We start from the raw sequence: 17,931 nt of genomic DNA on the forward strand, positions 1-17,931 counted from the left end.
CCCTCCAGTCAGGGTGCCTGGTGCTCCCCACGTGCTGCCCAGGAATGCAGGGCTTTCCCCCACCAAAACAGACCATACTACCATGTTTTCTTAACCAGAAAAAAACCTGCAGCAGGAATTTGGCAATGTTCCTGGTCCAATGCTTTCAAGAAATGATATATGCATACATGCATATTTATTTGGTTTTAGTTTGTAATTTTGGGACAGGTACAGAGGAGAGTTCAGACTTGCTATATGATTTAGCAGCCCCAGATTAGCCACATTTATATCTCTGATTGTAACATTGCATATAAACTGATTTGTTCAGAATAACTTTGATTTAATCATAAAGTAAGCCTTGTGATGTGTATGACAAATTAAAAAATTATCTTCACACTAGGTCTGAAATTATTTTTTAACATATTTTTGTAGTAGCTTTCAGGGAAAAAAAATTAAATAGCTGAGAAAGCTGTCCAGGTGAAGTTCAGCTTAAACCTGTGAGTTTTGATGGATAACCCTGTTGTATTCACCCTGATGCAGTTTGCTGGGGGTGCTGGGGTGCTACTGCAATGTCTGTCTCAGAAAACATTGTAGGCAGGTAAAAACCCAATTAAAATATGTGTTGCAGTGAGTTGTTTTAAGGTACTCAGCAGTTCTGGGTTGAAGTAATGAAGGATGTTAGGCATTTTCCACCTTTAACATATGTAATTCTCTATTCACGACTCTGGTACCAACATCCATATTAATGCCATTTCTTTGCAATCAAAAGCTCACTGCCAGAAGCCTGACCATTTCAGTGAGTGTCTCATTCACCTCCAGAGGAGTGCTGGGCTCAGTGATTTGTCCCTCCTGGAGCGTAATTCATTCAAATAAATGTAAATCACTATTTTATGTTGTTTGGTCAGGGTTTATAGATGTCAGTGTGCACTACTGAAAAGGCACAGGGCAGATATTAAGGGAGGAATCAAAGTGCTTCACAGAGATGAGAACAGGCAGGGGTTGGTTTTGGTTTATCCACTGTGCTGCAGTCAGTGCAGCTATTATTGATTTTGATCCCACAAGTGTTTGACCTCCTTTGTACAGCACAACTTGTCTATATTTCACAGCTGAATTATTTTTTTTTTTGCCCTGTACTTCATGTTCATATTCCATATTCCAGCCTCCAACCTGGAATCATTAAGCTGCTCTCGTGTGTCTGCAGTGACCAGTGTGGCCTGACCCTGCTGGGAGATGGCAGTGACACAACTGGGGACCACAGACTCACAGAACTGTTTAGGTTGGAAAAGACCTTTCAGACCATGGAGTCTGATTGCCAGCCCAGCAGTGCCACGTGCACCCCAAACCGTGGGGTCCGGCTGTCCGTCTCTGCCCCCACACACGCTCAGGATGGTTCTTTGCACGCTGGGCCTCAAAGGACAAGTCTGGACTCTGGCTTTTTTGGTCTTCAGAATTGTTTATTGTTTCTTGTCTACAAAGTTCCTTCTCTGCCCCACCTGGATCTGACCAGCAAGGCAGCCGAAGGCACTCTGACCACCCACGAGGCGGTCCCGTCTTTTATAGTAAAAACCATGTACATCATATTTACCTTTCATTCCCAATGCCTATCACCCTTATTACCAAGTGCACCTCCACCACAGACCAATCCACAAGTGCCAACATCACCACAGAAGATGGATGACAAGAAGAAAGAAGAGCCTGGTGACACACCCTGTTTCCTCCATCTTGTCTCTACAACCCCCCTGTACCAAAACCCCAAATTCTGTGCTTCACCCTATAATCATGTCTTCCCTTCACCATTCACACCCGAGTGATTCTCACAGGTTTCATCTCCTCATACACAGGTGGCATCTCCCTAGATGGATCAAAATCAAGCCACCAAGTGCTTCTGGCGACATTCCAAGACTCCCGAGCCCCCCAAGGGTTCTCTTGGTATCTCTGGACATCAGGAGTGATGTGCTGAGTTCCCACACCAAACCATGGCTCCAAGGGCCACATCTGTATGTGGCTTTTAAATACCTCCAGGCATGGTGACTCAGCCACTTCCCCACTTCCCTGGGCAGCCTTTTCCTGTGCTTCACAGCATTTTCAGCGCAGAAATTTTTCTAACATCCAATCTAAACCTCCTGTGATTCATCTTGAGGCCATTTCCTCTTGGCTTATCTCTTGTTACTCGGGAGAAGAGACAGACATGGAGCCGTGGGGCAGGGGCTCAGCTGACTGCAGAGTGACAGCAAAAAGTATATTCCTGCATTTTTCATTTGCATGTGTGTATTGAGAAAGGTAAGAGAAAACCTGCTGACCTGTCCACTTCAGCCAGACTCAGATCATACTGTTTTACTCTAATCCCTCAGCCAGCATCAAATTGTGCATGTCTCTTTCCAGCCCTTGGGCCTGCTAGCTCTCAGTGTCCCTGCTGTGCAAGAAGGTAAGGGAGCACAGAGCTCTTCTCTCCCTGGATTCCAGCTCAGTGCCACTGCACAAGTTCTGCTCTCCCGTGGGTGGGGAAGGTGCACCAGGCAGGCTGCTCCGAGGCCTGCCATTTTCTGTGATCCTTTCCACTGGTTTTAGCCCTGCTGGTCAGTGGGATGGCTGGGTGAGAGGAAGCAAAACCCTGTGCCAGGGCTGCAGCCCTGCAGGGGCCAGGGGAGCTGGGTGTCCAGTGGGGCTGGCTGCCAGGACCTGGGGCTGAGCCAAGGCTGCTGCATCGCAGGTGAGCTGCAGCACTGCGGCGCAGAGTGAGGGACACCTCGAGCCATAAGGGCTCCCTGGCTGGAAGAACTTGCTCTGGCTGGCTCTAGTGGAGCTGCAGTGCTGGCAGAGACTGGTGCTGCCAGCTGTGTGGTCTGCAAACGCCCTTGTGCAGAATGCAGAGACAGGGAGTAGCTGCAGTTACAGTGGCATGTCTGAAAGAGCAGTTGGTTAGTTTGTTTTTTAAACAATATTTGATCTGGTTCAGCTAACTGGGTTTTAGGGTGCTAAACTGCTGATCTGTTTAGGATTTCATATGTTAGAGTGGAAGTTTTTTCCCTCAAGAGGCAAGTTCATGGAAAAAGCAGTATTCCTATGAACAAGAATGGTACCTTCACCTAGTACCATCTCCAGTCTGTTCCCGTTTCAGTTGCTCCCCATGTATCAGTTCCATCCAGACTGACACCAAGGCTTGTTCCACGGGGTAGCAGTGACTGAACAGAGCAAATAGGAATCCTTCTGCTCAGGGTAAGTCCATGTGAGCCACAGAATAAGAAACAAACTGTGCATCTCTGCCAAGGAGAACTTAAAACCTGGGTGGATCCTCCATGGTTTCCTTATGCTGTCTGAGGAGGTGTTCATGCAGGCTGGGGCAGTGCCACATCCTGGAGCTGCATGTGGCTTGAAACAATGATTTGCAGCAGTGGCCTGAGAGCTAAACACTCTGCTGCCACTGCTACTCTTTTTCTGTTTAGCCAATACAGTTTTCTCAGCAAAACATCTCATCACCCTTTTGCTTTTCGAGCATCAGTAGAGTCAGCAGTTCCTCCACCGCCTGCCAAAAGCTTTGGCCGTCTCTGTGAGAGCTGGGCTTCTTTCCACTACAAAAACTGGAAGGAAGTTAGGAAGTCAGCACTGTGCAATGCTGAAACTTCATATTATAAAACAGGAGAAAACTCTTCTTCTTGTGTTACTCATTTTAAAACAGACTAAAAGCCACCACATAAACCCCTCCCCTCACCAGTGAATGATCTGACTGTGGAAACTGGGTTATGCATCCTCTGGGCTGTGTAGGACCTTGAATGAGGAATGACCTTTGCTGTCCCCTCCTGTGTGTCTGAGTCAGCCTTTGTGCAGCAGGGGACAAGAAGAAATGCCTGAAGTAGGTCGCTGGACACTGCGGTGCAAAGGCTGCTGCCACGGGCTGACCGATGAGCAGTCACAGCTCTCTCAGCAAGAGGAGTGACAGCCCTGCTCTGAGCTGGGGTGGCTGCTGTGCCCCTTCCCCCACACCCCCCCACACTGCCTGACACAGAATCGTAGCATGGTTTGGGCTGGAAGGCACCTCAAAGATCATCCAGGTCCTACCCCCTGCCATAGGCTGGCACACCTTCCACCTGAAGAGCAGATTGCTTAAAGCTCCATTCAGCCTGGCCTGGACACTTCCAGGAATGGGGCATTTGTCTTCTTCAGGCACACAGTGGTCCTCAACAACAACCAGAGTGTTTTTAGCAAGGATGGAGAATGCATTTCCAAATAGCTCTTCTGCCTCTGAACATCCAAGGTGGGAAAGCATGGCCAGCCTCTTTGGGCAGCTGTAGTCTGAGCCCAGGAATTGTCCTTGATATCATCTGATCCATGTATGGCAGAACATCTCTCTGCAGCTATCAGCCTGACAATCAGAGCCCTGGTTCCTGGAGCCAGCTGGGAGGGTGTGTATTGCCACCATTTCATAAGGTCACTGAAGGTCAACAAGGTCACTGAAGATGACCTTTAACTGTGTCACTCCCCCTCTCCCAGCCTGACAGCATCTCTCTCCTTTTGTTCCAAGAAATATCCCCATTTTAAGAAATGTCCCTTTTTGAATTCTTTTCACTCTATTTTTAAAGAATGTAAGCTGGGGTGTTTTCCTCACCCCATTTTCCCTGTGGGGAGCAGGAGGGGGGGTGGCAGGGTGTTTGGCCAAGGGGGCAGTGAGGGGTTTGCTCAGCCAGGGTGAGCACGACTGACTACTCTTGATGGGCTCTCAGGTAGAACTACGTGAAGCTGGTGGCTCTTTCTGAGGGGTCTTCAGGTAAACAGGGACTTTAAAGTTAGGCAGGGAACTTTCCAGGAACAAGGGCTTCTTCAGGCCGAGAGGGTGACAGCTCTTGATGCAGCGTGGGGTGTGGGTAGGTGGGCGATGCTGGTGTGCTGGATGCTCCCTCATTTGGGAAGTAGATCATCAATCCATGTTGGAAGATACAGTGGTTTGCCCAGCAAAACTACACACACAGACAGAACTATCTTCTTTATTATAAAGATACACTATGAGGAACAAACTTGAATGTATACTGAAGCTTGTAATGGTACATGCCAAAAATGTACAGTACTATACATAAAAGTGCATTGTCACAACAGATTAACAGTACATTTCTCTTCCAGAACTGTGGGTTTTTCCATGTTTTTATTTGATCTTCAAGAGTGGAAGGAATGCAATGGGAATGCAGCCATACACGAAACAGGAAAGGATGCAATGGAAATGCAACAGTACAAGAGCAAAGCTAAAGCTCCTCTAAAATTTAAAGGCACTTTCACATGTACATACTACAGATGTACATTGACACAAGTAGGTAACAGTCAACAAGCAGGAAGCTACCAGTACTGCAATTCATCAAACTTGACAGTAAAGGACAATACTGATTGGATTAGGTGTGCAGGAGTTACCCTTTAGTACGCCTGTAGATGTAGCAGTCTTTCCTGTTACATATCCACTTACTATGCTTTAAAGTATCTATAATAACCATCAAACTACACATTAACTGTGTGAATGCACTAAGTGGATGCATTCACTAAATGCACTGTTTCTAATATTTTCTTTTGCTAAACAATTTCTAATAAAAGCATTATGGAGTCCAGTACAGTTATTTAAACATACAAAATTCCCTATGCAATTTAAAGATACAGGTATCCATCTCAATTGTGCCAGGTGGGTTAATTTAAAAATGCTAGACAAAAACTGTATGTAAATGAAAGCTGAAATTCCAGTTTTGTTCCACTGAGTCTAGTAAACTGGGGAACTACTTGAAAATACCTCTGGTCCCAAACAAGTGAGCAGACCAGCACTGGTCTGCAGCTGGGGCTGGCCTGGCTTAGGCTCTGGACCTGGCTCTAGGGCCAGGCAGTACAGCTGACAAGGATGGAGGTTTGCTGACCCATGCTGCACAGCCCACTGGGGTGGATTAAGACTTTGCCTCTAACCTAGATGCGTGTGAAGTCTCTGACTGGATTGAAAATTGTTTGCAAATACCAGCAACAGTTTGGGGCTCAGAGGCAGTTTATGGGGTACTTCTCACACCTAGAGCTTCACATTGCATCACCTGTCTAGAAGGTATAAACCAGAGCAGGAATAAATTGCCCCTAAATAACAACAGGAAATTACTCCTGTCACCTCAGCAATTATGTCTTTCAAATTTTGTCCCTACTCTTCTCCTCCCAAACTCAAATGTTTATGTATACTGAGTTGTACAATTTCAAGCTTTCCCAAAGTGAGATCTCACAGAATATGTGGAAAAACAGATCTTAATTACAGCCAGTCATACTTCCGTAGGTGGACCACAAGAGATTTTTCCCCCCCATTTTATTAATTGAAACTTCTTTTATGGATTGGATGCTTGAAAACATGTTCACAGAAATAGTATTATGGCTTACTGTTGGAATGTGCAAAACAGCTGTAGGTTTAGCTCATGCCTAACAAAGTTTAACAACAGAGCACTAAGCAAAGTTGACAGTCGCCACTTGCACTGACATAAGAAAGGTACTGATTTCTGTCAAAAAAAAAGGGAAGTGGAGGGGAAAAGGGTTATGGAAAACTTTAGTCAGCTTGAATCTAGGCAGCAGAACCTCAGCTGCCTGTCCTGTGAGTGACCCCTGCACCACTGGCAGGGGGTAGTCCCCCTTCAGAGTGCCTGTCTTGCTGCTGTCAGCACAACTGAGCATTTGCTGTGCAAGGCAGTCAGCACAGCTGGGTCAGCTGGAAACTCAGACTATTGCAGCCCAAATCACGTCCTTAATTGGGCACTGAGCAATCAAGTCAATGGGATGTTTTTCTGAATCACTGTGTAGTTGATCCCTTTAATAGCCCCTCATGCTCCCTGATGGACCAACAGGTTCAGGCACTCCCCAGAGCCCGGCTTCTGTGAACTTCAAAGAAATTCAGCTTCTGTAAAAAACGTGGTATCAGGGAATGAAGGTCTAACTTCATGGGAGAAGGTATACACTACTACAGAGGGCAGCAAAAGGAGTTTCTAGATACTATCCTGGAGATGTGCTTTAGCTGTGTCCTGGAATGCTGCTTTGTATCAGTGAGAGCAGTGTGATCTCCAGCTCCATCCAGCGCTTGCCTCTAGTGAGACTGCCAACAAGAAAGCTAAAACTTGGTGCCAATTATGAGTTTGTGAGGGTTTGGGGATGTTTTTTTCTTGTGTCTTAAATAAGAAATGTGGCCTGAGATGATTTAGACATTCCACACAGACACGTAATCCTCACATGCTAAATTTCAGTTCTTACTAACCTGCCTGAGATTTGGTTTGGTGACCCAGAAATGAGAGGCTCCATGTCCCCTGAACCCCCTCCCACCCCTTAGTTTTGTGCAGGATCTGTTATTATATAGCTACAGTAAGACTGTGAAGTATGGTACAACGTGGCAAGCTGTTTGTGATCTGTGTTGGTTTTATTACAAATGGTGCAGCATCAAGTTTTCAAGTAAGTCTATGTTTGTTTTTTAAAACTATGCACAATTGTCCAGTTTTTCGTTTAATCAAAACCATACAAAATACAAATGCCCATGTTAATGTAGCTACTTTCAGACAATACATTCAAAAACACTGAAAAACAAAGCCTCTCCAGTTACAAACATGAACAAATGATGTTACGGAGCCCTGACTTCTATTGTTAATCCATCTCTTTCCCTAGCACACCCCAGCTGGGCGCTGTGGGTGGCTGAGCTGCCTACATTGTGCAAGATTTGTCGGCTGGACCCTGGGAAGGAGGAGAAGGCCCTATGCTAGGATTTGTTTTTGGAAGAACAATAGGTTTTGGCCTAAGAGCAGGAGGTTTCAGCTGCACTCCCATTCTAGGGGCCACCATGGGCTTGAAAGTACTCATGGTGTCACTGGAAGAACTAGTGCTACGGCGGATCTGAGGCTCAGAGCTCCTCAAAACAACGCTGTGGAGAGGGCTGAGTGACTCTGTCGAGGTGGCAGGGGTGGGGCTGTTCTTCATTTGCTCCAAGGTGTCCAGCACGACATCAGGGGCGTGTTTGGCCGAGCTCTGCCGCTCCAGCTCACGGAGCTCGTTCAGTGCTGTGTTCATTGTCTCCTCGATGTCCTGGGCCAGAGCACAGAGAGCAGCATGTCATTTGTGTTGCTACTGAATGCCAGAGGAGCAAGGGGAGGGGTAAGGAAACGCATTAATTAATTCACCAACCATCCTCTTAACAGTTATGATACTGCTAAAATCAATTTCCACCAGATTTATTTGAAAGACATTACGGCTGACAACATGGCAGCTTTGGCTGGACATTACAAACATTTAACTCTCTTCACAAGAGAGAATCAAAAAAAGGTGTTACACCAAAATCTGCAAGCCATTTGTGAAGTGATTGTCAGGACAACTGATGTTTGCTGAGCAATGTTTTAGTGGTGAAGATTTCTGTCATCTCTTGGTTACTGAAAACTGTAAAGGTTTTAGTCCATTTGCTCACTCTTAGCTAACTGCTCTGCTCATCTAAAGCCTCAGGTGTTCAGGATCTGTATTCCCTCACATGGATTACAAAACCTAGTTTTCTAAGGAAATAATGTTTGTGTGCCTATCAGCTCTTCTCTCCTCTTGTTTCACCGAGTTAAATCTTAAACAGAAAAAATCTGTAAGGTATTGGTCAGTATGCATACCTATGAAAAACTATTTTCTTCATCATAATTTCAGGCCTGAAGGCTGAAAGAATGCACCAAGATACTAGTTTACTGCTACTCAGTGGTACTGAGATACAACTAAGCTTAAAATCTCTTCTGTTCCCTGCCTGCTCACACTGACTTTCACATAGTTCAATCAAAGTTTGGGTTCTAGTCTAGGCACAAAAAAGAGGTATCTTAAGCCAAACAGTGCTGTTCCAGGAAAGTAAATTAATAGCTTAGAATAAAATGAAACAGTAAAAACACTTGCACTTTCTAACCCTAATACACGGGTTCTGACCTAAGCATGCCAGTCCCTTCTATTCCTCACTGGAAGCAGACTTTGAAAGCAAGCATTATCAGTACATTAAATTTTAAAACATGAGTGCCAGTGTTATTGTAAAATGTGTTTGCAATCATAGAGCACCCTCAGGGTGCTCCTAGTAATCATATTATCCCTCCTAGACAAAATGGGAGCTCGGAAGACAGAGGCTTCTATTTACTCAAGAGCTGTAACCAGCTCAGTACAACAGACCAATCTGATGATCAGGGTACTTCCTACTCCATTCTCTTCACCTCTTCACTGCCAGGAAAGAGACTGGTGACTGCTCACACAGAAAGATGGCCCACAATTTATGCAGCTGTGATATCTTGCACATCAGGTTCTACTACACGCATCAAATCAACACACAGTATGAACTGCATGAAAACTATAAAATCCACAAGACCCTGGACAGTAAATCTCTGCTTTGAATGACAATGGTCACTATTAGCTAGTCAGAGCACTATTCTGCTTACCACAATACTGAGACATAATTGAACACTAATTACATGCAAGTCAGAATAGGCCAGCCTTCAACAGAGCACAGCGACCTATGTAGCTGGTGTAATACTGTCCTAGTGTTCTGTATGGCAGAGGCAATTTCATTACAGTGTAATGGGAAATAATTTCTTTTTATTGCTTCTGCAATGTTTACTCCCCTCTGTGCTGCTTCTCTTCAGGATTGCTTAATGCAGCTTCTTTCACACACACTCTGTTTGGGAAGCCAAGTAGGATATTCCCCTGCACACACCTTCCCACCAGAGCATGTGCTCTGTGCTGTGCTATTCAGTGGGATTTGCTGCTCAGAAAATCAGACAGTGCCATAAATAAAAAAGACACAAACCTGAGCTATTGACTCCGGGTCCAGTGGTTTATGGTCATTGAAACCTGTGTACTGACCAGAAGATGTAGACCTTCTAATGGGAGGGCTATCGATCTTCTTCAGCGAGTCATGCCTGCTGATGTTGGTGAGGCTGCCGTGGCCCGGCCGGCGCCGCCGTTCAGGGCTGTCGGCGTTGAGGTTGCGGTTCTGAAGGAGGGCTCTGGGACTGCAGTGAGTTGCCAGGTTGGGGGAGCCCAGCTCCATGGCCGAGTTGGACAGAGGGTGAGGTGGGTGTACCGGGCAGTGGCCATCACTGCTCCTGCCTGGGCGTCTCAGGGGAGGTGGAGGTTCCGATCTCTTTCTTTGCCTGCACCAGTGGAGAAGTGGTGGAAGAACAAACTGCAGTGACCCAGCATAAGCACGTGGAGGAGGAATTACTGTGTTAGCTGAGCTGTGAGCAGGACTACTGAAAACACGTTACGCTGAGGCTTACCTTCCTAAATACACATCTGAGTGACGGTCAGTAGGAGAGTTCATATCCTTTGACGATGACTTGTCCTCAGTTATGGGTCCGCTGCTGGCCTCGCTGTCTGCTTTTTGGCTCAGTGTGTCTGAGAAAGTATCATCCCTGAACAGGACACAGGTGAGATGAGAAGTCAGTGAGTGAGAGCACCTTGGCACTCTCAGATTTTAATCCCCTTAAGAAAAGCAGGCATGTTATAAATGCACTGCAGCCCTTGCACTTCTCCCAAAATTGTTTATCATCCCTCTGTTTACTGAGCTCTTTACACTTTGAGTGTATGTAACCTTTCTGTAAAGTACTTTGTCATCCTTGGCAAAGCACATGCCTAATACCACTAAACAAGAGTTCAGGGTTGCATTTCCCCAGCTCTTGCAAGTCAAAAGTCAGCAACTGCTACACAGATAGTCAAATTAAAATAGGTGCAGCAGCATCTGTCTCTTAATGTACTGGGAACATATCCATAGAAGTAGCTTAGCCTAGTAGTAGTTTCTGATGGAGCTTTCAATTCAGGGCAGTAAAGACAGGTGTCCTGCACAGAAAGCAAATGTTTAATCTATCTGACCCTTCAAACCACTGACCCATTTGGCAAATACTGCTAAGCACTGTAGACTTTACACCCCCCCAAGAACCCAGTCACACCAGACACTGCTTACATATCCTGCACCACTATGTACTGGTGAGGCACAAGGCCATCAATTCCATTGTGCCTTCCTTCCCACCAGTCCTCAGATGCTCGGTGATAGAGCAGAAGGGAAGCTCCTTTCTTGAAAGAGAGTTCTCGTGCAGATCTTCCAACATAGTCAAACTTGGCAATAGCTTCTATGGGCTCGCACTCTGGGTGGGAAGAACAACAAATATCAGATTACATATCGCTCTTTTTGGTTTCATCCACCCCAGTTTTTTCATTTTCTCAGTGCTAATTCTGACAGAGGTCGGCTGAAGGGAGGCAGACTTCAGGCAGTGGTTACAATGTGCTCCTTACAAAGAAATAGAATCGATCTGTGTCCCAGGTGTGAAACATCTGGGCTGCTTCAGGAGCTGCAGAAAACAACAGCATACTCAAATGTTACAACTGCCTTTGGGAGAGAGGCCTCTGCCTCCTGCTGGAAGGGCTCCTGCGTGGTTGGAGAGTGGGATGGAGGGCAGGCAATAAAGACTTCTGAAAATAAAAAGAACAAACTCAGATGAATAATCAAAGGTCCAAGGAACCAGCATGATAAGGGAAAAGTAAATAGGAGTGCTTTTACCATGTGCAGCGGCAAAGCAAGGAAGACAAGATTAGCCTGTGCATGAGTTGGGATACCCTGCAGAACCGGGCCATGGAATTTGTGTCTTTTACGTGATGAGCGTGCAGACCTACTGAAACCTAGTGTTTTACACAGCACCAAAGCCTCGTGCTTTAATTCACTTCCTTAATGCCCTTTTGGAGTGAGACAAGACGGCTCCCGACCATAGGGACAGTCCCTGTGTGGCCTCAAGTTGTTTAAAGCAGCTCTGCCTGCTCCAAAATCCTGAGCTGCCCTGGTTTCTGCAGGGGAGGCTGGTGTTTTCTGAAGCCAAACACTGTCTACAGCAGTCCTGGCTAATCCTCTGTCAGAATGCTGGTAAATTCAGCCTTAGTTACAAGCCTTTGGCTGGAAATGGGTTCCATCAGAAAACCTGGGATGGAGACCTACTGATGTCAGCAAAGGGGCCCTGCAGCTATGGCCAGAGCTGTGCCCAGGCACCAAGGAAAAACCAGTGATTTTAACAAGGTTTCATTTTGTCTGCATAAAACCAAAAGCACCTGAGCTCTAACAGATTTAATTTTGTCATCAAAGTCTCAAAACATAAAGAAAAAACTGCAAAATACAGGTCTAAAAATCACACACTCTGATGATTCCAGTAACTCTAGAGTCCCTGAAATGACTAATTTCTTTACATAATTAGAGCAATATTTAGATGGAAATTAGCATCTGGGCTAATGACTAGCATAGCAACTTTCTGTCTGGTGCAAATTAAAATTGCTGAGGTTGTAATTCCCTAAAGAACCAGGCTGGTAATGAAAGCCACTGTCCCTTTATGACAACATTTTGCACAGGAATGTCTTTTTAAAATTAACTTTGTTCTGCAGTGTGAAAACATAATGACAGCACCTTTATTGAGGTTACAGTTTGCAGCTCATTTTTTAATAACTTGCCCAGCCTGCAGAAGACTGTCTTGTGGTTTGCTGCTTCTGCAGTCACTTTAAGTGCTCCTGTCAGTGACAAACTGCAGTGTGTATAGAAGTTACTAACTCAGAAACTTTACACAGATGGAATGCAGTGACATGGGGAATTCACTGTTACAAACACAAAAGTAATGTATGGTGGCAGAAATTATTTCAATTATATAAATACAATTAAGAACCTAGCAATAACAGTATACGTTCCTGAAAATACATCCTGCTGGATGGCTGTAGAGGACCATATTATCTTTTTTGTCCTTTGTCTTTTTCCTCTTTCTCTCTTTTGCTTTCTTTGTCTCACACAGCCCCTGCCCTGAACTGCTGACACGGCAGCAACAATGCGGGATCTAATCACTGGTTTTATTTTCTGTTTTCTTCCCTTGCCTTGCATGGGCAAAGCACAACTATCATATTCTACCCCATATTCTGCTTTGAAGTTTGTTGTGGGAAGGAAGAGCTTGTGAGCCAGCACCTTTGAATATCAAATGTACTGTGACTTGTGAGTCAGCACCTTTGGCTGAGTGCTGTGGGAACTGAGAACTTACTGCAGTGTACTGTACAAAATAAAGGGCTCATTCACCTCCACTCTTGTGGAATTCTGTTGTAAGAAATTTAAGGGTGTGTTAGCCAGTACCTTTTGAGTCTAAATATTGGGCTGGTGGCCAATGTTATGGTGACTGTACAATAAAACCTAGGAGTTCCTTGATATGTGTCCAATGTCTTGGTTCGGCCTGATGAGAATTTATAACAAACATCACGGCCCCTACGAATGTCTCACCCTGGTGGGTGGGGCCAAAGGGTTTCTTGGCTTATGTTTTTAAGCAAAGAAACTATAATGTTGACACAGAAAGAAACATTCTGGAAAACTGGGAAACCTCTAATGGTGGTGTGATATTATGATATGTCACCCTGTCATCATTCCTACAGTCTCTCTCTAACAGAAATGCAGATCCCACAAAGCAACTGTAAGGCACAGAAAATGAAAAGAGGTAAAACCAAACATGCCTGTTTATCTGGCGTCATCTTTATGACAGCAATATGAAATGGTAATATGAAATGGCAACAGTGTAACACTGACAAAAGGACACAGTTCTCCTATCATGTGTATTGCTCGTGGAATTTATTTTAAGAAGGAAATACTGGAACCAGGTAGGATTGAAAAGGAGCAGACATTTGTACAAACCCTCTGTTCTCAGGTTATGGTAGAGTTGGTCAAGAATTCAGAAATAAAACCTCTCAGGCTCCGGAGAGCCAGTCACTCACTAACAGGCAATACTTTCAAATGTAAAAAAAAAAAAAAAAAAGTCAACCAAACAAAAAAGTTTTACAGTAAGTCATCACATCCCAAATTTCCTCCACATATTTTCCTTAGACATTCTCCACAGTTAACTGGTAATGCTTATGAGTACTGGATTGATGGACAAACCCCTACACTGACTGGCTATGGAATTTCCTGTTTCTCTGCTAACGTCAACAGACCATACAGTATCCCCCAATTGAGTATACAGGTCTTTTTATTTACAAATCAGTGGACTAAACTAGAAACAGTTCTGTCTTGCTCCATGGAATTATGCTCATCCTCTTTATTGTATCCTTCTACCACCTGCAAGACTCACATTCTTTCTCAGAGGTCTGAATGACCCTGTCCCACTGGAACCAGCTGTATGAATTGCTAATGTACCCATAATGGATGTGACTTTTGAGACATGCACATCAGATTGCCTGGGTAACAAATCCCACCTCCTCAGGGAGGAGTGCCCAGAAAATTTCACACAGATTTCATGAAGAGTACAAAAAATGAGTTCAGACAGGTTTTCCTACTGTGAAAGGGGTGTTTTCATTTCTTTATACACAGAGATAACTTTCCTATAGCAAACAGTATTGAGACTGCACTTAAACAGTAATTCACCTTGTAACAGGTCAAGCTTTAATAGTGAAAACCAAAGTACCATGATAGTTACTCCTAAACATAAATGCATTTTGGAAAGTTAAGCCATTTAATATCAAGGTTACTGAATGACAGCTGAGTATTTCCAAAAAAGCTAAGGCAATGAAAGCTAAATTTGGGATCTGTAACTCAAATTCTGTGTGGAACTGAATGTCTAACAGTAAAATTGACAGCTCGGAGGGAAGTGTAATTGCACTGCTCTGTCCGTACCTGCAGGCAATCAGCTAAAATACCAAGAAGTGTTTGGTGACATACAGGATCTCACCAGCTATCATCTCTAGTGAATCAGGAAATGATATGGAAAGGAAAAATCAGGACAAACTGAAGAACTGTGGGAACAACTTCTGCTGCTTGGGAGAGCAGAAAGGGCAGAATAAATGTGTTAGTTTTAGTTTTGAGATTGGAGTGCCAGATGTAAACCTAACCTCCCTACAGAGGTGATGGCACTGAATTGGCCCTCAGCTGCCCTCCATGCCTCAGGGCACAAGGAGCTAAGGAAAGGAAGGAACACCATCCCCTGCACTTTTTCTAGGGGAGTTGCTGCTGCTGTGCTCTAGACTTCCTCAGTTTTCCCAGGTGTACCCTGTCTGTTGGGAATAAAGCATGTCCTCAAGCTCCCCAGGAAGATGCTATCTCCCAATTTCTTGATCTTCTGCATCCCATCAGAGAATAGAGTGGTTTTGTAATTTTAAAGTCCTGTCCTCAGGACAGCAGTTCTCTGACTGGGAAAAGCAAAAGCAAAGAACTGTTGCAAGGTGTTGACAAACCAGAATTTGACAAAGTGCCGATCACAGCACACGCTGCTGAAGAGCAAGAAAATGACTATGTGTTGGGAACAACAATGTACAGTCTGACATGTCCCTGTAAGTTTTGTTTTCAGCAGAAATACCATCTAAAGTCTTATCCCAAGTTTCTGAGATATCTATGGAGAGTATGGCATTAATTTTATGTATGTTTTCCTAGGAGAACTCCATCTGTCTAACTTCCTCAGGAAATGTTTACTTCCTTTGCAAACAATCTAGTCACTCTTTACCATATGACTCCAACAAGAATAAAAAATCTCCATCAATTTGAAGGTAAAGGAAGCATGCTAACAGCTGTTTCAGTAAAACATGAACAACACCCTTTGAATCTTTACTGCAGAGAAATTTTCAGGTAAAGGTTTGTCTGCAGCAAAATTACAGGTAGATTTTTTTTGTGTCTCAGCTTGAGTACTAAAGTTCTGAACTTCACAAATTAAATTTAATTTCCAGATTGAGGAGAAAGGAAAAACTTATATGTTTCCCTTATCAGGATACTTTCTGTAAACCTAAAAAAGCCTGAAAACACCACAGAAAAATGTAGCTCCTTTTCTTTCCTGCTTCCCTTTCCAGTGATCAACTGAAATACATGAACACCTGTAATCTTAGGGGGAAAAAACCCACAACAATTTATATGCTTAAAATAAAGCAGTTATGAAATATTTATACGCTCATTTATTTGTGCCAGTATTTTTTACCCTAATCTACTGCATTTTACCTCTGTGGACATAATTTAATTTTTGATTTTTAAAGTCTTGTCGTTTTCTAAATTGTAATGAACATTTCTAGCACTACTGAAAGAGCCCCTACAGATGGGTTTTAGTTCCAGTAGGCGCAGAGAGAGACACTTGCAGTTTAACTTTACAGCAACAGTAAGTAAAATAAATCCTTTTGGTTTTGATCGCAACCTCTGGATTATGTTTCAATGACCCTGTAATTCCTGTGGGGTAGGCAGCTTGGTCTTATGTATGTATACAACATGTTAGCAAAAAACTAATCAGATTTCAACATGAAAAAAAACCCCTTAGCATTTACAAAATCTGCTTCTTCCATGTTCTAACAGAGGGAGCCATGTAAGTACCACGTGCCCGATCAATACAGCAACGATGCGGCACCTCCCTTTCTCTCCACATTCAGCTGGCAGTGATGCATGCAGCTTATAATCAATGAATCAATCACATTAAACCCCCAAAATACTCCAGACCCTTTAGCAGAAGAGTTTTTGTCATGTTTATCAGTGACTCTCACAAAGTTCAGTAAGCAAACTGGTGTAAATAATACTTTTTAAAAGGAATTGTCCAGAGCACAAACACATGAATGTATGTGCAAAGGCAGAGCAAGTGCATTTAATCTAAAGTCTGTAACCTACATTAGAAAAATGTGCTATTACAAGAGAAAACCATATTAATGGGAAAAAATGAGTTAGAGCTTGCAGGTTGGAATCCAAAACGAACTGTTTTTGTGTGCAATCCAGGCTTGTTAATCTTCAGCTTTGCAGCAGTATTTATCTAGCTTACAAATATTTTTGTGCTAACAATTATTTCTCTGTAAACACAGATGTCCGCTTCCTTTTGGCACTGAATTAATTAGAAAGGTGTGATGAGGCAACTAGAATTAAACTACTGGGTGATCTAGTGAACAAAAACCCATGTCTTGAGCAGTTAAATCTTTTAACAGAACTTTGTCCTGTTGACAGGTATTCTCTTCAGGGTTTGTCTTCCCCAGTGACACAGTCACAACACAAGTAATACTACGACAGGAGTAAAACTGGTATAACAACACAGTGGTGGGGTGCAGCCCATGATGATGCACATCCGAGGCACAACTGATGCATCATGAGATGCCACAGTCCTGCTCCTCTGTATCCTGCTGATGTTTTCATCTTTCCTACCACGGCTTTGAAGTAACTGCTTTGATGGCTGCTGAAAAGCTGCACTTCTTCTCCATGTCCACTCGTGCCTTTGTCTGTCAGTTTGGTCATGGGACCCTGAAGTTGGCCCAAATATATTGAACTGGTGTGTCATCTACACTTAACTTGTGCTCTAAATGAGAGACAGGCAGACTTCCTCAGCTGCCACTCTTGCTTCATACCTCCAATGGAAGGAGTTCTTCTAAAGTATATCGATACTGTCTTGGAAAAATAAGGCGCAACTATGAGTTTGTTCACACTGATCAGAAGAGATGTATCGTAGAAGGATGGTGGGTTTAGTTGTAGAGAGCTGGTCAAGAGGAACCCATGCACAGCCTGTCTTGTAGAGCTGTTGGTACTCCCTGCTGCACAGGCATGGCTATACACCCGGGCAGAAGACCAAGATTTCTTTCCTGCTCTCAGTTTCCCCTCCTTCTGTAATGTCTGCCCACCCAAATGTCCCTCCTCTTCAAACAGCTGCACTGACAGACTCTGCCTGCCCCTCCTCACCTTGGCAGAGGGGAAGAGACAGACAATCTGTCACTGACAGCCTGCGTACGTGACAAAGCAGACGGGTACAGCCAGAGTGGAACTATTGTTTACTCTGCTCTGTGTGCAATGGGACCAGTGTAGGCAGTTTCCTATACATACACCTTCCGGCTTCCCTTCCCTACAGCAATTGTCCCAGCTCCTAAACAGTATCCTTTATGACATTATTAAAAAAAAAAAAATCCTTTTCAGCTGTAGCTCTTTTCCTCCCCTCTCCTCTGCTCTGTCTTTTCCTCTTCCTTCCTCCACACATC

General features: G+C 44.1%; 1 protein-coding gene across 3 annotated transcripts in view; it reads right to left on the reverse strand.

Annotated features, from left to right (window-relative positions):
- Positions 1-4,942: 4,942 nt before the first annotated feature.
- The window catches only part of SRGAP1 (SLIT-ROBO Rho GTPase activating protein 1), a 139,726-nt gene continuing 126,737 nt past the window's right edge, over positions 4,943-17,931 (reverse strand). For all 3 annotated transcript variants that reach the window (XM_059846982.1, XM_059846983.1, XM_059846981.1), the window contains 4 exons: positions 10,919-11,099; positions 10,236-10,370; positions 9,764-10,109; positions 4,943-8,034 (listed from right to left, as the gene is read on the reverse strand). In XM_059846982.1, coding sequence (XP_059702965.1) covers positions 7,657-8,034; positions 9,764-10,109; positions 10,236-10,370; positions 10,919-11,099 — 1,040 coding nt within the window. In that variant the 3' untranslated portion in view covers positions 4,943-7,656. The remainder of the gene's footprint in view (positions 8,035-9,763; positions 10,110-10,235; positions 10,371-10,918; positions 11,100-17,931) is intronic.

Source organism: Haemorhous mexicanus, chromosome 5 (assembly GCF_027477595.1).
Source record: "Haemorhous mexicanus isolate bHaeMex1 chromosome 5, bHaeMex1.pri, whole genome shotgun sequence".
NCBI lineage: Eukaryota > Metazoa > Chordata > Aves > Passeriformes > Fringillidae > Haemorhous > Haemorhous mexicanus.